Raw genomic sequence first — 21072 nt, 5'->3', positions numbered from 1 at the left:
GAGAGGGATAGGGATGGGTGAGTAGTGAATTACTAAAGATAATCAAGAAAGACACATGGAGCTGCTTTTGTATAATGCCAACCAGAATGTTGTAGTTTGTCATTTAAAATAGCACAGTAAGCTATAATACCTGAAACTGATATTACAGTTATAAAAAATAAATAATGTATTTGGGAGAAATGGAAGGAGGCCATTATAATAATGCAACAAATGACCAAGAGTTGAATTAGTATCGTGGTAGTGGGGAAGGCAGAAAAGATCTAAGACATATCAGAATGTGGAATTTGATAGAACTGGATTACCAGTTGGATATTGGGGATAAGAGGAAAGCTTGGAAAACAGATTCTGTGGATTCTGTCCTGGGTGGCAGGGAATTTGGGAGGAAGAGAGACAATGAAAGCAGGCTTGAACATAGGGAGCTGAAGTGTCTGGAGAGCATCTGGGAAGAATTGTTTGGTAGACAATTAGCCATATAGATGGTATTTATCATCCTAATATTGGCTAATATTTACTGACAGTTATGGACTTGATGCTCTCCTAGGAATTTTACATGTATTATGTCATGTAATCTTGACAACAACCTTTGCATGAGTAGGTACTATTACTACCCCTTGTAATGGGGAAAGCAGTGTTTGGGGAGGGTCATGCAGTTGGAAATAGGGCTGGGTTTTGAAACTGGCTCTGACTCAGTAAAGATGTTCATAACCATTATATTGTATTTGGGAGGGAGCTTTGAACTAGAGCTGTAGACTTGAGAGTTGTACATATATTGGTAATGTTAATGGATGAACACTCTTAAACAGAGTTTGAGAAGAGAATAGGGCCAATGAAAGAACTTGGGAAACACCACTTTCAAAGGTTAGCAGAAGGAAAGATGTCTTAAATAGATGAGAAGATCAGAACAAAGTGATTTTTTAGAAACTAAGGAAAAGAAGTTTGCCAGAGGAATTTTGGTGGGGCATGGTTCTGAGAGGGAGCATGATTATATTTGGCAAAAGTGTAAATAGAAGGACTTCTGGTGATATGACATTAGACTTTTCAGGATCCTTTCACCAAAAAAAAAACCAAAAAACCAAAACTGAATCCTACAGAAATGGCAACAAATACAGTTTTTTTGAAATAAACTGTTAACTTAATTTTATTTTTAAAAAAGGTTTTATTTATTTGAGAGAAAAGTAATTTCCCAGGATATAATGCTGAGAAAGAAGTTGATAAGAATGATAATGAATCTAACATATGTGTGATTGAAGTCCCAGAAGGATTAAATGGAGATTAGGTGATATTTGATGAAATAATGGCTTAGAAATCTGAGGAATTAGTGAAAGATTGTGAAAGATGGGAATGTACAGGAAGCAGAATGTATATGAAGGAGATTGAACAAAATGAAATCTATAACTGCACACTTTATGGTTAAACTGAAGAATACAGGGGCACCTGGGTGGCTCAGTGGCTTAATAAGCCTCAGCCTTCAGCTCAAGTCATGATCCCAGGGTCCTGGGATGGAGCTCCTAATCGGGCTGTCTGCTCAGTAGGAAGCCTGCTTCCTCCTCTCTCTGCCTGCCTCTCTGCCTACTTGTGATCTTTGTCAAATAAATAAATAAATCTTTAAAAAAACAAACAACAAACAACTGAAGAATACCAAAGACAAAGAGAAGCCCTTAAAAATAGCTAGAGAGAACAAATAAATAGCTTGTAAAGGAATGACAATAAGATTGATAGCAACAGTGGAAGCCAGACATAAGAATAAAATGGAACAGTGGAAACAATAGTGGAAGAAGACATAAGAATAAAATTTTCAAAGGCAGGGAGAAAATAACTGTTAATCTTGAATTGTATACTTAGCAAAGCTATTTTCTTTTTAAGATTTTATTTATTTATTTGACAGAGATCACAAGTAGGCAGAGAGGCAGGCAGAAAGAGAGAGAGATGAGGAAGCAGGCTCCCTGCTGAGCAGAGAGCCCGATGTGGGACTCGATCCCAGGACCCTGAGATCATGACCTTAGCCAAAGACAGCGGCTTAACCCACTGAGCCACCCAGGTGCCCGCAAAGCTTTTTTAATTTTTAATTTTTTATAAACATATATTTTTATATGTTTATACAGGTCTGTGAATCGCCAGGTTTACACAGTTCACAGCACTCACCAAATCACATACCCTCCCCAATGTCCATAACACCAAAAGCTATTTTTTTTAAGAGCAAGGGTAAAATGATGATATTTTCAGAAAGACAAAAGTTGGAAACCAAAAATCTTCACTTTGGGACCTTCTAAAGGATATATACTTAAAGAAGCAGGAAAATAATCCCAGGAAGGTTTGAGAGAGAAAATGCAACTCTGAACAAATAAATTGGTAATCATGAGTGTAAATCTAAACGAACATTATCTGTATAAAATAATGTTTAGTATGGAGTTTTTTTTTTAAGAAAGTCAAAACTAAAATACTGGATAACATAGACCAAGCAGAAGTCGACTTGGGATAAAAGTATTCTCAGATCCTTGTATCTTTTAAGGGGTGTGTGTATGTGTGTGTGTGTGTATGGTAAAATACTGCAAGTAGTTACTAAATGACTAGAAATAGAATTAACTTCCAGCCACTAGAAGGGGGAAAAGAGAATCAAGAAATAAAAACTTGTCAAAGAGGCATGAAAGGAAAATAGTGAAGCATAACACACAGATAATAGGGCAAATAAAAATAAGTCCAAATATATCAGTCACAGTTAAGTGTATATATAATGATCCTAGACAGTGATAACCAGTTTGGAATTTTTTTTTTTTTTTTTTTTAGCAACAGTTAGAGCATAGCTAAAATGGAAAGGTTAAAGGTAGAAGGAAATTACTATCCTAAAGCAAACAATCAAAAACATTAAAAGCATCACTGTGGTAGCTGATTGAATAACGACAAATGAGATTTTAAGGTAAAAAAAAAAAATTAGGGATAAACAGGGTCCCTAAAATGACAAAGTTCAATGTACCAGGAAGATACGTCAGATCTGAATTTGGAAGTACCTAATAAAATAGCATCAGTATATAAAGCAATCTTTGGTATGCTAACAGAATTTATCAACTCCATTGTCCTGGCAGGAGAGTTAAAATGTAGCTCTTAATTATTGGTAGTTTAAGGAGATATAAAATTTGTAAAAATAAAGAAAATTTATACTATAGCATATCTGATTTAATGAACTCACATAGAGAACCCTGTGCTCTAAAATTAGAAAATAAGGCATTTTTATAACAAACAGGTATGTTTATTTAAACAACTGATAATTAAAAGGTTGATTTAAGCCTCTGCAGTGGTGAATTCAACTTCAGCTCAATTCTGTTGGAAGTAATCTGATTCACCATCTCAGGACTTTGCACATCAATGAGTCACTTGGGATCCTCATCCAAAAGTGATCCCAAATCTTTTAAAATTGATTTTTATTTATTTATTTTAAGTAAGCTCTAGGGGCCATTGTGGAACTTAGGAAGGAACCCAGTATCAAACTCACCACATGTTCTACTAGCTGAGCCAGCCAGGGCCCTGATCCCAAGTTTTATATCTTTACCACAAGGAGTTTTTCTTGTAGTGATTCTCAGGGTCTTGGTAGGTATCTGAACTAGCCCTTTGACTTTGAGATTCTTTTCCTTTGTACCTCTGATCAAGCCAGCACATGCTTATTCCAAAGATTTTTATGTTGTGGCTGGTTAGAATAATTCAGATTTGGTGAATTGCCATCTCTGGTTCCACAGGTGTCTTTCAGTATCTTTTTTTTTTTAAAAAAATCTCTATTTGAGGGAGAGAGAGCACAAGCTGGAGCAGGGGTGGGGTAGAAGAAGTGGGACAAGCAGGTTCCCTGAACAGGGAGCCTAATTCGGGGGCTCGATCCCAGGATGCTGAGATCATGACCTGAGCTGAAGGCAGACGCTTAACTGACTGAGTCACCGAGGCCCCCCTCTTTCAGTATCTTTAAAGGCTAAGGCTGTAGTGTGGCTTCTTCAACAGCTTGTTCCTTGGGAGAATGAACAGCAAGAAGTCAGGAGCAGTAGCCAGTGACCTGAGCTCTGCTGCAGCTACCACTGTCTTCTGAAAACTCAAATATGGAATGTTTAAAACGATTGAGCCAGCCAGGTGCCCCCCACTTTTTTATTTTTAAGATTTTATTTATTTATTTGACAGAGATCACAAGTAGGCAGAGAGGCAGGCAGAGAGAGAGGAGGAAGCAGGCTCCCTGCTGAGCAGAGAGCCCGATGTGGGGCTCGATTCCAGGACCCTGGGATCATGACCTGAGCCGAAGGCAGAGGCTTTAAGCCACTGAGGCACCCAGGCACCCCTGCCCCCCACCTTTTTAAAACCAATTCTGATGTTTACTGCTGACCCCTAATGCAAGATTAGTATTTCAAATGCTCCGTATCACAGATTCATGTTCTTTAATCATAGCACTATTAACTTAGAAGTTAACAAAAACAAAATGTTCCCTTTTGCTTGGAAATTAAAATACGCATTTCCAAATAACTCATGGATCAAAGAAGAAATCAGTGCAAATTTAAAAATATATAGCAATGAACAGCAATAAGGACACTACATGTCAAAACTGGTGTGACCTGGGGCACCTACGTGGTCTAGTGGTTAGGCATCTGACCCTTGATCTTGGCTTAGGTCTTGATCTCAGGGTCATGAGTTCAGGTCCTGCATCGGGCTTCACACTGGGCATGGACCCTACTTAAACAAACAAAAATTAGTGTGACTCACTTTATTAACTGCTTACTTTTACGTGTGCCATTTGATAATACATTAGATTTCTGACACCGTGGAGCCAACAGTTGGTGGGGAAATGGGTAGCCAACAAACATAATGAAAAAGTAAATTATCTAGTGTGATAGAAGATGATAAATTCATCTTGGAAAAAAGTAAAAATAGAGCAGAGGGCTTTGGAATTAATGATGGAGATGGGGGAACAGGTTGTAGTTATTAAAGGAGACACTTAAGATAGGCTCCATTAAGAGTAAGAATTGTGGGGCTACTGGGTGGCTCAGTTGATTAAGCATATGCTTTTGGTTTGGGGCATGATCCCAGGGTCCTGGGATCAAGCCCCACATTGGGCTCCCTGCTCACCAGGGAGCCTGCTTCTCCCTCTCCCACTCCCCATGCTTATGTTCACTCTCTTGCTCTCTCTGTGTCAAATAAATAAATAAATTTTTTAAAGTGAGAATTGAGTAAAAACCTGAAAATATACTGAGTTAGCCCAGTGGTTATCTGGAGGAAGAGGAGTTTAGGTAGAGGGTACAGTTCAAATCAAGACCCTACTATATATCTGGTATGTTCAAGGAACAGTGTCTATCTAGAACACTAGGTGGAATGGAGTGAGGGGGAAGGTAAGTGAGGTCAGAGAGATAAGGGGATGGCAGATCATGGCATTCTTTGGCTTCTATTTGGAGTGAAAGGAGTAACCATTGGGGGATTTTGAGCAGAGAGTGACATTAACTGACTTAGGTTTTAAAAGGATCCTTCAGGGGCACCTGGGTGGCTCAGTCAGTTAAGCATCCCACTCTTGATTTAATCTCAGGTCTTCACCTCAGGGTTGTGAGTTCAAGACCCCTGTTGGGCTCCATGCTGGGTGTGGAGCCTGCTTAAAAAAAAAGTGGGGGGTGGCTGGGTGGCTCAGTCAGTTAAACGTGACTTCAGTTTGGGTCATGATTTCAGGGTCCTGGGATTGAGCTTCACATTATTAGACTCCCTGCTCCGCGGGGAGTCTGCTTTGTCTTTCCTCTCTATCACCCTCTGCTCCCTCCCCTTACCTTTGTCAAGATTCATCAAGGGGGAAAAAAAAGGAAGCACAAATAGACAATATTAGGAGTGGAAAAGGGGGCACGCTTACAGATAAAATAAAAATTTAAAAATTACATGAACTATTTTATGACAGTAAGCATGAAACCTCTGACGAAATGAACAGATTCCTTTTAAAAAAATTAATAGTGATTCAAGAAGAATTAAAAATTTTGAATAGTACTATGAGTACTAATCAGATTGCATCAATAGTTTATAAAATCTTCCTATGAAGAAAATGTCAGGCTCATGGAAACAGAATCATGGGCCAAAAAAAGAGAAGTTGCTTAAAGATGAATGAGATGATACAAAAAAGATGTAGGAGCTGGCTTGAAGGGGATTTTACTGGCTAAGTGTAGGGCCAGTTTGGATATCAAAAAGAATACTCATGGTAGTGAATGCAGCAAAAAATCCCTTAGTGTATACTTGCGTTCGTTTAAAGAAAAGAGAATAAGGAAGGGGCAAAAAAGGGAAATTCTTCACTATAGATGAATGTCAACTAGTAAGTTGCATGTTTCTTGTATGCTCAATATTAAGTGACTTAAATAATTCTACTCCTTCTCTTCTTTCTCTTCCTTTCCCTCCTCCTCCTCCTTTCCCTCTTCCAGTTCCCCCTCCCTCCTCCTCCTCCTCTTCCAGTCCTCCTCCTCCTTCCCCTTCTCCTCTTCCTCCTAATAAATAGTGAATGGAGGTGAGAAAGTAGAGAGATATCTGACCATTGTAGTAGACTCTTAGTTTCAAATACTTAACTGGGAAAGGAAGGTAAGAACTGAGAAGATAGTTGCAATAGATTATGTACTTAAGGGAGGGTTCTTTTCTTTTTTTCTTTTTAAGATCTATTTATTTATTTATTTGACAGACAGAGATCACAAGTAGGCAGAGAGGCAGGCAGAGAGAGAGGTTGAGAAGCAGGCTCCCTGCTGAGCAGAGAGCCCCATGTGGGGCTCCATCCCAGGACCCCAAGATCACGACCCAAGCCAAAGGCAGAGGCTTTAACCCACTGAGCCACCCAGGTGCCCCAAGGGAGGGTTATTTTCAAATTAGAGTCACTTCAGTTTATTAGGGAATGATTAACTAGTCTATTTTTTAGCTATGTTTTTTGTTTTGTTTAACTTTTTTTTTTTTTTTTTTTTAAAGTAAGCTCTGTGCCCAATGTGGGGCTTGAACTCACAACCCCAAGATCAGGAATTGCATGCTTTATGGACTGAGCCAGCCAGGTTCCCCACTACTTCGTTTTTTAAACTATTATAGAAGTATATGGTGAGGGGCTCCTGGGTGGGCTCAGTGAGTTAAGCCTCTGCCTTCAGCTCAGGTCATGTTCCCAGGGTACTGGGATTGAGCCTGGAATCAGGCTCTCTGCTCAACAGGGAGCCTGCTTCCCCCTCTCTCTCTGCCTGCCTCTCTGCCTACTTGTAATTCTCTCTGTCAAATAAATAAATAAATAAATAAATAAATAAAAGAAGTACATGGTGAATAAAACTGAAACAGTATGCAACAAAAGTAAGTTGTCCACCTTCTTCCTCTATGTGCCCCGTCCCAATTTCTTGTGTATTTCCTGTGTATGTTAACGTGGCTGTGCAACATTATCACCATCCATCTCCAGAACTTTTTTAATCTCCCCAGACTGAAACTATATACCCATTAAACAATAACTCCCCATTCCTCCCATCCCTTGGCCCCTGGCAACTGTCTGTCTGTGAATTTGACTGCTCTAGGTACTTTATATAAGTGAAATCATACAGTATTTGTTCTTTTTTTATTTACTTTGTTTAACATAAGGTCTCTTCAGGGTTTGTCTATATTATGGCATGTGCCAGAGTTTCCTTTTTAAGGCTGAATATGTGTGATGATACATATTTTATGATGTATATTTTAAGAACAAATTTTATATATATATATACACACACACACACATTTAATTTTTTAAAGATTTTATTTGTCAGAGAGAGAAAGAGGTGTACACAAGCAGGGAGAGTGGTAGGCAGAGCAGGCAGAGGTGATGCAGGCTACCCCTCGAGCAAGGAGCCCAATGCGGAACTTGATCTCAGGACGTTGGGACCATGACCTGAGTTGAAGACAGATGCTTAAGTCATCCAGGTGTCCCAATGTATTTACTTTACACATAAGTATCACATTTCATTTATCCAGTGTGCTCCTTGTTTTTCCTTAAAATTTTATTTATTTGAGAGAGAGCGAACAAGCATGAGTCGGAGGCAGAGGGAAAAGGAGAAGCAGACTCCCCATTAAGCAGGGAGCCCAATGTGGTGCTCAGTCCCTAGGACCCCGAGATCATGACCTGAGCCAAAGGCAGACACTTAACCAATTAAACCACCTAGGTCCCCCTACCAATGTGTTCTCAAAAGCAGACTAACGGTAGATATATGGAGATTTTAAAAAATTACTAACAAATGCAAGTTCAACTTTACATTAATAATTTTGAAAGCCAAGGGTATCCAGGTGGCTCAGTGGTTAAATGTCTTCCTTTGGCTTGGGTCATGATCTCAGGGTTTTGGGATTGAGTCCCGTGTCTGGCTTCCTGCTTAGTGGGGAGTCTGCTTCTCCCTCTCCTTCTGTCCCTCCCGCTACTTGTGTACTCTCATGCTCTCTCTCTTGCTCTCAAAAATAAATAAATAAACAAAATCTTAAAAGGTAATAATTTTGAAAGCCTAGAGGAAATGGAAAAAGTGTCTGTGAACATACTAACCCTATTGGCTCAAGAAGTAGAAAACCTGAGGGGTGTCTGGGTGGCTCAGTGGGTTAAGCCTCTGCCTCTGGCTCAGGTCATGATCTCAGGGTCCTGGGATCGAGCCCCGCATCAGGCTCTTTTTTTTTTTTAGAAGGAAAATCTTTTTTTTTTTTTTTTTAAGATTTTATTTATTTGTCAGAGAGAGAGAGAGAGAGAGTGAGTACAGGCAGACAGAATGGCAGGCAGAGGCATAGGGAGAAGCAGGCTCCCTGCTGAGCAAGGAGCCCCATTGTGGGACTTGATCCCAGGATGCCAGGATTATGACCTGAGCTGGAGGCAGACCCTTAGGCAACTGAGCTACCCAGGTGTCCCAGGAGAGAGAATCTTAAGCAGGCTCCATGCACAGTGGAGAGCCTGACATAGGGCTTGATCTCACAACCCTGAGATCCTACCCTGAGCTGAACTCAAGGGTTGGATGCTTAACTGACTGAGCCACTTAGCCGCCCCTAAGGTCATTTTTTTTGATAAAGATTTTTTTTTTATTTGAAAGAGAGAATCAGAGAGACACCATGAGATGGGGGAGGGCAGAGGGAGAAGCAGACTCCCCGCTGAGCAGAGAGCCCGGTGTGGGACTCGATCCCAGGACTCCAGGATCATGACCTGAGCCGAAGGCAGTCGCTTAACCAACTGAGCCATACAGGCACACTTTTTAAAAAATGTTTAAGATTTTCATTGTTATTTATGTGAGAGAGAGAGAGCGCACAAGCAAAGGGAGCTGCAGAGGGAAAGGATATGGGGCTTAAATCCCTGGACCTTGAGATCATGACCTGAGCCAAAGGCAGGTGCCTAACCAACTGAACCACTCAAGCACTGCCCCTGCAGGTCATTTTAGATGGAAGGAATAATATGAACTTTTTAAAAAAAAGTTTTATTTTTTTAGGGGTGCCCAGGTGGCTCAGTGGGTTAAGCCACTGCCTTCAGCTCAGGTCGTGATCCCAGTGTCCTGGGATCGAGTCCCGCATTGGGCTCCTCGCTCAGCGGGGAGCCTGCTTCACTCTGCCTCTCCCTGCCACTCTGCCTACTTGTGCACTCTCTCTGACAAATAAATAAATAAAATCTTCAAAAAAAAAAAAAACAAGTTTTATTTATTTACTTTAAAGTAATCTACACCCAAAGTGGGGCTCAAACTGATGCTCTGGAGATCAAGAGTTGAATGCTCTTTGGACTGAGTCAACCAGACGCTGCAGAATGATTTATTTTTATATTTATTTAAGATTTTGTTTATTCATTTGACAGAGAGAGACAGTGAGAGAGGGAACACAAGAAGGGGGAGCAGGAGAGGGAGAAGTAGGTTTCCCACTGAGCAGGGAGCCTGATGCGGGCCTGGATCCCAGGACCCTGGGATCATGATCTGAGCCGAAGGCAGGAGCTTAACCGATTAAGCCACTCAGGTGCCCCTTCTTTTTTAATTTTTAGTGTATTATTTTGGATAAGTAAATAAATACATCCCCAAATCAAATTCCAAAATGTATACAATAGAAAATTAATTCCTCTATGATAACTGCCCCTAGCTCTCTTGGTCTCTTGGTTTCTTTCTGCCAAAGAATTACTATTAACAGTTTGTTGTTACCTTCTCAAGAGGTATTCTTTATGAATATAAAATATATGCTTATTTGTATTTTTTTGTGTACCTATAGTTGCATACTACTCCATTGTGCTTTTCTCCTTGGAGGTTCTAAATGAACTATTGAATGTCCTTGTGTTTATTTTATTTTTTTAAAGATTTAATTTATTCATTTGACTCAGAGAGAGATCACAAGTAGGCAGAGAGAGAGAGGGAGAAGCAGGCTCCCCACTGAGTAGAGAGCCTGATGTGGGGCTCGATCCCAGGACCCTGAGATCATGACCTGAGCTGAAGGCAGAGGCTTAACCCACTGAGCCACCCAGGTACCCCAGAATGTCCTTGTGTTTAATAGTTATATGCTATTCAGTTGGATTTATCCAGTCTCCTGTTAATGGACTTTCAGGATATTTCCAGGCTTTTGTTGGTAATAGTGTTAGAGAGAGTATTTTTATACTAGTTATGTACGTGGGGGCAAGCACATCTGTGGCATGAATTCCCAGCAGTCTGGAGAATTCATTGAAAGGTGGTGAAACTAGAGGCAGGGATCAGTTATTAGGAAGTAGTAATGATGAAAAACTGAAGTAAGGCAGTGGCAAAAAGAGTGGGGGAGGGAAAGAATGAATTACAAATCATGCATTCCATCAACTTTAAGGTGCACATTGTTTCTTCACATTTTAACACATTTGAAATCTGTGTATTTTACAGTTGATGGCTTCATTCAGTTAATTGTTAGTACTTTGTAAGTTTCGTGCTGCTTTGGTTTTTTTTTTTAAGATTTTATTTATTTATTTGAGAGAGAGGGCACACAGGTAGGGGGAGCAGCAGAGGGAGAGGGGAAAAAGTAGGCTTACCATGGAGCAGAGAGCCTAATGTGGGCTTGATCCCAGGGCCCTTACATCATGACCTGAGGCGAAGGCAGGTGCTTAACTGACTGAGTCCCCCCAGGTGCCCTAGTACTTTGTAAGTTTCTTCGTTTGTTTGTAAGGAAGTTTTTCTTGTGGGGGTGGGAGGATGCCCAGTGGCTCAGTCTTTAAGTGTCTGTGTTCAGCTGTGGTCATGATCCCAGGGCCCTGGGATCAAGCCCCGCATCAGGCTCCCCACTTGGCAGGGAGCCTGGTTCTCCCTCTCCTGCTCCCCTGCTTCTGTTCCCTCTCTCACTGTGTCTCTCTCTGTCAAATAAATAAATAAAATCTTAAAAAAAAAAAATCTAACCCTTCTGGGGTGCCTGGGTGGCTCAGTCATTGGGCGTCTGCCTTCAGGTTGGGTTGCAATTCCAGGGTCCTGGGATCCAGCCCCACATCAGGCTCCTTGCTTGGCAGGAGACCTGCTTCTCCCTCTCCCACTCCCCCCGCTTATGTTCCCTCTCTCTGTGTCTCTCTCTGTCAAATAAATAAATAAAATCTTTAAAAAAAATCATCTAACCCTTCTGGGGTGCCTGGGTGGCAGAGTTGGTTAAGTGTCTCAGCTCTGGATTTTGGCCTAGGTCATGATCTCAGGGTGGTTTCAAGCCCCATGTTAGACTCTGTGCTCAACATGAAGTTTACTTGAGATTCTCTTTCCATCTCCCTTTGTCCCTCCAGCTCGTGATCTCTCTCATTCTCTCTCTCTCTCTCTCAAATAAATGTATCTTAAAAAACAAAAAACTAATCCTTTTGCCACCAGATTAGGAGGCTTATTTTGAATAATTTACTTACTACTTATTTTAAATCAGTGGCCCATCTTTTCCTTTTTAAAAAGAGTTTATTGGGGCACCTGGGTGGCTCAGTGGGTTGAGGCCTCTGCCTTCGGCTCAGGTCATGATCTCAGGGTCCTGGGATCAAGCCCCACGTCGGGCTCTCTGTTCAGCGGGGAGCCTGCTTTCCTTCCTCTCTTTCTGCCTGCCTCTCTGCCTACTTGTGGTCTCTGTCTGTCAAATAAATAAGTAAATAAATAAAAATCTTAAAAAAAAAAAAGAGTTTATTTATTTATTTATTTGAGAGACAAGAGTATGAGCAGGGAGAGGGGCAGAGGGAAAGGGACAGAGGGAGGATTGGGATAAGCAGAGTCCCGTTTTCTGCAGGGAGCCAGACTGGATGGTGAGTTCATGACCTGAGCCAGTCAGATGCTTAACCAGCTGAGCCTCCAAGCACCCTGGCCCCTCTTTTCCTATTGTTAGTCTCTTTCCCCTTCTTTATGATGATTAAAAGAGTGTTGAGTTCTTAGTTTCTCGATTGTTGAGGAATTGCTGTCGTGAGAACACTGATTTTATATCTAAATGATCTTCTGCAACAACCCCTTAGAATACCTAAACCTAACTTAAATGAAGCCTGTCCTTTATAGTTACACATAAACCAGCTGACCTCTGGGATTATGAAACAAACCGAATAGAAGACTTCTCATTTTTCATTCCTTTTCTTCTTTTCCTTGTATTTTGTTCTCTAATTTATTCATTCAGAAGATAGTTACTCAAAGCTTACTGTGTGTTAGGCATGGTCCTAGATGCCGAGAATTCAACAGTAGGCAAAAATCTTTGCTTTCAGGAGGCTTATATTCTTGTCGGGGGGAGAGAGACAAAAAAATAATTAAATTTTATAGTATATTGGGAAATTATGTGCTAGGGGGGAAATAAAGGAGAGGTGATGTTTGATATTACAGTTTTCCTATTCTGGGAAGTCCAGGAAGGCACTGGGAGAGTGACATTGGTCAAAGATTTAAAGGCAATGAGAGGGTAAACTGTGAGACTATATGGGAAAAGAATGTGCAAAGCAGAGGGAGTAGGCAGCTTAAAGGACAGGGGGAGGGTGGTGTGGTGTGTGTGACCCTGGGTATGCCAGGTGTGGTGTAGATCTTAACTTCATTTCAGTAATGTGGGTAGAATATCTGGAATGGAATGAATGGTGATTGGACAGAGAGGATCAGAGACGATGTGGGGCCAGATTGTTAAGAACTTTTAAGCGATTGTAAGGTACCCCTTGAAGGTAGTGCCTGTGTCCTCTTGACATCATGCTCTGAGCACTTTTTTACTTTCTAGTGCAGATTGTTCCAAGCTCTTGTACCTTCTTTCCTGGCCTGGAAGAAGCCCTGATTCTGCTTTGAAACCAAGATCTAGATATTAGATACTGGGATATTTTCAGTGGAGATTAGGAAATAGTTGTATTTATACATATACACACACATTCATTCCCCTTGTCTTTCTATATATGTAACTATGAGGTTTACACCAAGACTTCCAATTATAGTCCCAACACAACAAGATTTATTCTAATCTTCTCCCTTTCTACATTTGAAATTTCCTGAGTCTGTATGTATTTTGAAAGTAGCATTAATGAGGTCTACATTGTGAATTTGGATGTGGAGTATGAAAGAGAAAGAGTAGTTAAGGATGACTCAAGAATTTTGGCTGAAAAAAGCCACCAGAATAAATGCCATTTTACTGAGATGGAGAAGACTATAGGAGGAGACAGTTTGGAGGAACAGATCAGAAGGTCACGTGTTGAGTCTGAGCTATTAGACATGTAGGAGGAGGTGTTGGGGAAGTAGTTGGATATTTGAGTTTACAGTTCAAAGTTAGAGGTCCAGAATGAAATGCAGATTACTTGAAGAAAACTGGCTCAACTTTTGGGGCCTAAATGCTTATATTTCCTTACTGAGTATTGTTATGGAAGCAGCAAGTATGTTTTGTAGAAAATTAGAATACAAGCAAGCAAAAGGAAAATAGAGATCAATACTATTTAAAGTTAATTCTATATCCTTTCTGATCTCTTTAAAAGATTTTTTTTCCTAACATGAAATCACTCTGTAATTACTGTTTTTTTCAATTGATGGTTTTTATTTTCATTTTAGTAAATTTTCATTTAAAAACATATTTTATTTATTTATTTGAGAGAGACAGAGATACCAAAAGAGAGCACAAGTGGGAAGGAAGAGGGAGAAACAGACTCCCCACTGAGCAGGGAGCCCAGTGCAGGATCGATCATAGGACCCTGGAATCGTGACCTGATCAGAAGGCAGGCGTGTAACCCACTGAGCCACCCAGGCACCCAGTAAATTTTCATTTTATTTAATCCCAGACCATATTCAGATTTCTTTCATTGATCCAGAAATGTCATATACAGGTGGTTAGTTCAAACCTGTGTGCAGTGTAGGGACACAGATAAATCAGATCAGATTACTTTGTTCCTTGGGTCTCTTAATCTCTCTGTTACATTTTATGCCACTGGTTTGTTGATGAGACTGGGCCTGTTGACCTGCAGAATATCTCACCTTGTAGATTTGTCTGGTTGCAAATGTTATTAGCTCTTATTATTTCTACCAGTAAAATTATCTGCAGCTTTTTCTAAATCATCTTTTTATATAAAAACTTTTCATGGTTTTTTGTTAGGCACAGAATATAGGCTTAAGCTTTCTTAGCTCAATATTTAATAACCATCAGAATTTGTCATCTTTTCCTATTCTCCCACTGTTCTTCCAGCCAAACCTTTCTAGTCAGACACAAGTAGAAATAGGTAGTAATTAAGAATGTCATTCTTTGGGGGCACCTGGGTGGCTCAGTGGCTTGAGCCTCTGCCTTGGGCTCAGGTTATGATCTTAGGGTCCTGGGATTACGTCCCGCATGGGGGGGGGGTGTCTCTGCTCAGCAGGGAGCCTGCTTCCTTCTCTCTCTCTGCCTGCCTCTCTGCCTACTTGTGATCTCTCTCTGTGTCAAATAAATAAATAAAATCTTAAAAAAAAAAAAAATGTCAAACTTTTGAGCCAAACTATCTATACTTAAATTCTGGTTTCAGTACCTACTAGATGTGACAATTCACATCATTCCATCTCTCAAATGGAGATAATAGTATCAGCCTCATAGGGATGTTATAAGGATATCAGTTAATATTTGTATCCTCTTTAAAACAGTGTCTAGCACATAGAAAATGCTATAAGTATTATTAAATAAGTTTTAAAATCTAGCCTAAATTTTTCCCTTCTGCAAAACAAAAGACACTCATTGCACAATTCTTTTCAGCACCTTTACTCATGACTTGTTCTTGCTAGAGTGCTCTTCCCCTTTCTTCCTGCCTATACAAAACCTTAACTTCTTCATCAGACATTTAATTAATACTATTTGAGCACCTGCCAGTTACTCAATCATTGAGGTCATAGCATTAAACAAGACAGAATTCCAGCCTTTAGGGAACTTACACTCTAGTGGAAGGTGCAGACAAGTACACTACAGTGTGGTAAGCGTAGGACACACGTATCTTCAGGATCTACTCAAGGCCTTGTCTTAAAGAGCCAGGGGAAGCTTTGTGGAAGATGTGATATGTAAGCTGAGAGTAGAAGGAAGAAAAAGAATTAGCCTGTTGAAATGGGTGTCAAGACAAGGGAAGGAGGTGGGGCTTGGCTTTGAGATAAAGTGTAGTTCACTAAATAGCGACTTTAAGGGAGAGTGGCTAAAGTTGAGGCTAAACAAGTAAGCAAGAACTAGGTTGCAGAGGGTTTGGAAAATCACGCAGGAGGGGTCTTCTCAAATCCCACTGCCTTTAGGCATTTTCACAGACTCTCTCAGCCAATTTTTCTCATTTCTTCCTGACTTTCTGTAGTGATTTGACTGTAGGGTGTAGGGTTTACATTGGAAAGAAGTTGTGTTAAAATCATTGTGGGTGGTTGGTTTGGGTAAGAAGTAGTGATAAGGTGGGGGGCAAAATCTGACATGAGTTAAAGTAAGTATTTTGGACTTCTGTGGATGAGTAGAAAACACAAGGTATTCAGGATGGGATATCTTATAAAAAGGAAGATTCTGAGAGAGAAGGAGAGAGAATACACATGCAAGTTTTCTGGGAACTGTATTTCATTAAAAATAGAACTTTGAAAGGGAGGGAATGAGACTGAAAGAGAGAAGGTAAGATCCAGATCATAAATGGAGACCAGGGCGTTCAGGCATTTTCTAGTAAGCATTTGGAAATCATTGATGGATTTGATATGAGAAACAACTTGGATATTGTTTGCATAGTAGAAGTGAATTTAGCAATGTAGAAGTTAAATTTGAGGAGACTAAGTCTAGAGGTAAGATAACCAGTTAGGAGGGTACTGCAGTAGTAGGGGAGGACTATTCTTTTTTTTTTTTTTTTTAAGATTTTATTTATTTATTTGACAGACAGAGATCACAAGTAGGCAGAGAGGCAGGCAGTGAGAGAGGGAAGCAGGCTCCCTGCTGAGCAGAGAGCCCGACGAGGGACTCGATCCCAGGACCCTGAGATCATGATCTGAGCCAAAGGCAGCAGCCTAATCCACTGAGCCACCCAGGCGCCCAAGGACTATTCTTAATACTGAAAAATCAAGCCAAGGTGCCTCTGAGACTTGAACGTGGATGTGTGCATTGACTGATAAAGGGAAATCCAGGCTTGATATCTATAGATATGGGAGTCATTGATGCATAGGTGATGGGAATTAAGGCTGTGAAAGTAGATGGTCATACTGATAGCATTTCATTTTCTGTGTGCTAAGCACTATCCAGAATGCTTTATATATCTTGTTTCATTTAATACTTGTAACAACCCTGTGAGGTTGTCATTTTACAAAGAAAAAGGAAGTGTTCTATGGAAGAGTTAAGTAGTGTATAAAACCCCAAAGCTAATAAGGGACAAGAGTCAGGAATGGAACAAACTATCTAACTTAATACCTGAAATCTTAGAACATGATGCCTTGGGTGAATGGAGGGAGTGCTCAGGAGAGAACGCTGGGAACTTCAACATTTAAAGGTCGCAGGTGGAGCTGCCTGTCTACGCATGGTCACCCATGTATGTATGGAGGAGGAATCAGAGAGGTAGGAAAACCAGGGAAGTGGTTATGACTGAAACCAAAGAGGAATTACCCTAACACATTATTCTGTGTACCAAAAGCCATAATGAAATAACATTTTAAAAATTTTCATCAGGTTTAATAAGTTGGAATTTATTGGTAATTATTATTTGAGTGCAGTGGTGGCAACATAAATTAGATGACATAATTTATATAAAGCTCTTTAAATTGCATATTTTAAGTACAGAAAAACAAAAGCTCCTATAGGTATGGAATTAATGGGAGTTAAAGTGGAGACAATGAGAACTCTTTCAGATATTTTATTCTGAAAGATCTTGAATCAGGTAAGTTGATTTGGTTGGGTTTAAATATGGATTTTTTTTGAGAGAGTATAATTTACATCTAATGGTTTCTGATGATAATAAAGAACATGTGGAAGGACCGTAGCATTGTAATGTTGAGGGCCCAGCTGAAGACTAGATTTATGATTTCAGTCCTCCTGGTGGTATGATTTTTCTTCATCGAACCCAAGAGAAGAAATAAAAGTGCAGTAAAGGCATTCAGTTAGGTTGATCTAGATTTAGGATTTGTTGAATGCATATGATAGAAAATGAAGTTTTTTGTTTTGTTTTTGTTTTAAGATTTTATTTATTTATTTGACAGAGAGTTAGTGAGAGCAGGAACACCAGCAGGGGGAGTGGGAGAGGGAGTAGCAGGCTTCCTGCTAAACAGGGAGCCCATTACAGGGCTCTATCCCAAGCAGCTGAGCCACCCAGGCACCCCTAAAATGAAGATTTTAATGAGTGGTTTAGGGGCACCTGGGTGGCTCGTGGGTTAAGCGTCTGACTCTTGATATTGGCTCAGGTCACAATCTTGGGGTTGTGAGATAGAGACCTGAGTTGGGCTCTGTGTTGGGCAGATCCTGCATAGGATCCTCTGTGCCTCTGCTCGTGGGCATGCACACACATTCTTTCTCTCGCGCTCTCTCCAAAAAAAAAAAAAGTTTAAATAATAGATCAAAGGCTGGAATTGATAGAGAAAAATTGAGTACTAAGAGTATAAAGTTAGGAAAAATGTAGAACTGAGATCATGATAAAAGTGACAGATTTAAGGGGAATAGTAGGCTGTGGTCAGAAAAGGGGATTTTAAAATGTGCAGGTAGTTCTTAAGAGGTCACAGAATTTAAGATCAGAATTTTAAGACTAGAAAATGTGATGGGTCATCCAAATGGACATTAAAATTGTCCAGGATATAATGCAACTTGGGGTGTTTTGTTTTTTTTAATTACTTATTTATTTGACAGAGAGAGACAGCAAGAGAGGGAACATCCACCAGCAGAGAGAGTGGGAGAGGGAGAAGCAGGCCTCCTGCTGAGCAGGGAGGCCAATCTAGGGCTTGATCCTAGGACTCTAGGATCACGGCCTGAGCTGAAGGCAGATGCTTAACTACTGAGCCACCCAGGTGCCCCAAAACTTGGGATGGTTTTGCTTGAGTTCAGAAAGCAAATTGATTGGGCCTTGTCACGGGCCTTAGAAGAATTTGATATGTGTGTGTGTGTGTGTGTGTGTGGTAAAATTACATGTTTCTTAGGACCTAGTTTTCAAAGTAGGAGCAAAGTGTTGCTTCCAGTTAGATGGCAATATTTAGGTGTACCTCAGTAGTATCAGGACTAGTCGATGAAAAGAATCTAGCTCTAATAATAATGCAGAGGAGGTTAAGCAGTTTGCCCAAGGTCACATTTTAACTGGTTTTAAAGCCCATGCTCTTTCCACTAACCTTGGTGTTTTTGCAACAAGTTGAGTTGTTTCAGCAGAGTTTATCTTTCCAAATGTTTGGGAGAACAGTTTTTATTTTAACTTCTCCAGAGTTAATGAGTTTTTTAGTGCCAAACATCTATAAAATGAAGTGGAAATCTACTCAGGGAGCACCTTGAACAGAATATTAACCTGAGACAATCAATGCTTTTAGACACTAGTTTCAATAAATTGATCCATTAGTTCACTTGTCTGTTTATTTGTTCTCCACCCACATAATAGTGGTTACACAGTTTGAGAACACTGTATTTGGAATAAGTTGAACAAAGTATAATTTGACTCATTTGGTTTTATTTGTTGTCTTTTTTTGTCTCTAGCTGCCTATCCCCACCGTTTAAATCTCTTTTACCTCGCCAATGATGTCATACAGAACTGCAAAAGGAAAAACGCAATCATTTTCCGTGAGTCATTTGCTGATGTCCTTCCTGAAGCAGCTGCTCTAGTGAAGTAAGTAAATTCTTACTGCTTTTGGGGATCCAAGCTTAGAACATTAAGAATTTTAGTTTTCCTTTTGACATATCAGTAAGAATTGTTAATAGTTGAACATGCTTGAAGGTACACGGATATTTTGCCCAAATTGTTCATGTCACTTTCCCACTAAGACACACATTTTTCTTTTAAAACTTCTTTCTTCTCGCTCTCTTTTAAGATTTTATTTTTGGGGACGCCTGGGTGGCTCAGTTGGTTGGACAACTGCCTTCAGCTCAGGTCATGATCTCGGAGTCCCGGGATCGAGTCCCGCATCGGGCTCCCAGCTCCACGGGGAGTCTGCTTCTCTCTCTGCCCTTCTCCTCGCTCATGCTCTCTCTCCCTGTCTCTCTCTCAAATAAATAAATAAAATCTTAAAAGAAAAAAAAAAAAAGATTTTATTTTTGGGGGCGCCTGGGTGGCTCAATCTGTTGGCCGTCTGTCTTTAGCTCAGGTCACGATCCTAGAGTCCTGGAATTGAGCCCCACGTCAGGCCCCTTGCTCAGCTGATCAGCCGGGGGCATCTCCCTCTTCTTCTGCCTCCTGTTCTCCCTGCTTGTGGGCTCACTCTCTCTCTGTCAAATAAATAATTTCTTTTTTTAAAAATTATTTATTTATTCTATTCTCTTTTTGAAAGCTTGTTTGCTATTTACTCTCTGCCTCTTCTCTCCTACCATATAGCTCCTGGTTGTACTCTTCAGTTGGTACTTCTTTCCAATAGCTCCTTCTTTTCCTTTTTTTTTACACATTTCCTTTCTTCTTTCAGTGTTCTTGAAATCTTGACCCTTCTATGATATCTGTGTAATTAAAGAGAAATGGAAATTTTTGTTCTGAACTTCATATTGATTTATTCCATCCTTAATGAAATTGTAACCAGCATTTACCAAAGTGTTGGAATACTTCGATGTTATTTTTACTCTTTATTAATAGTGTCTTCCTTGTGTTTCATCCATATTTTCAAGTTGTTTATTTGGTGCAAGAGACATACATACACAATTAGAGGATAAGTAAATATGTAGAACAATCAAAATTGCTGAGTATTTTCTCAAATAATATTGCACATTATCCATCCATTTGTTAGCTATTAACCCATTCAAAATTGAATGATCCTTTCCTTTCCTTTGAATTATTAACTTGAGGTGTTTATTTTGGTGCTAGGTGAATATACTAAAAGATTTATACACGTGTCAGAAGAACATAAAATTGGGGTGCCCAGCTGGCTCAATTGGTAGAGCATGGGACTCTTGATCTCAGGGCTGTGAGTTAAAGCCCTGTATTAGGTATAGAGATTACTTAAAAGTAAAATTTTTGAATAAAAAAGGGGGTGGGCGCTGGGGTGGCTCAGTTGTTAGGCATCTGCCTTCGGCTCGGTCATGATCCCAGGGTCCTGGGATTGAGCCCTGCTTCAGGCTCTCTGATCAACAGGAGGCCTACTTCTCCTCTTGCACTCCCCCTGCTTGTGTTCCCTCTCTTTTGCTGTGTGTCTCTCTGTCAGATAAATAAAATCTTTTTAAAAAGTACATAAAATAATAACAATAACACCTAACATTTATTGAACACTTGTAATTGACCAGATATGATACAAAGTGTTTTGTGTGCTTTAAGTTATTGAATCCTGAGGGCAACTACTTTGTTGCTACTTTGTCCCCATTTAAGGAGAAAGAAACTGGTTAGAGAGATTCAGTAGCTTGCCTAAGTTCTCACAGCTGGCAGGGTTGTGGGGAGGGCAGGGAGGGACCGAATTCCCACCCAAGCTTGTCTAGACCCCAAAGCACATGTTCTTTCCCACTTAACCACAGTCTGTGTTGTTTCTTTACATACATAAACCCAGTATAATTTAGAGTAAGAAAAGCAATATGCTGGATGGTCTCCATTTAGAGTTTCTGCTGTAAATATCACTATAGTCTTTTTATAAC

The 21072-nt window shown here is 40.2% G+C and overlaps 1 protein-coding gene across 6 annotated transcripts in view; it reads left to right on the top strand.

Annotated features, from left to right (window-relative positions):
• Nucleotides 1-21072, top strand: part of RPRD2 (regulation of nuclear pre-mRNA domain containing 2) — a 100665-nt gene that overhangs the window by 22672 nt on the left and 56921 nt on the right. For all 6 annotated transcript variants that reach the window (XM_004776803.2, XM_004776802.2, XM_013047965.2 and 3 more), the window contains exon 2: nucleotides 19006-19135. In XM_004776803.2, coding sequence (XP_004776860.1) covers nucleotides 19006-19135 — 130 coding nt within the window. The remainder of the gene's footprint in view (nucleotides 1-19005; nucleotides 19136-21072) is intronic.

This window comes from Mustela putorius, unplaced genomic scaffold, assembly GCF_011764305.1.
Source record: "Mustela putorius furo isolate JIRA1106 unplaced genomic scaffold, ASM1176430v1.1 tig00000695_pilon_pilon_pilon, whole genome shotgun sequence".
NCBI lineage: Eukaryota > Metazoa > Chordata > Mammalia > Carnivora > Mustelidae > Mustela > Mustela putorius.
This window is presented reverse-complemented; position numbering and strand designations above follow the sequence as displayed.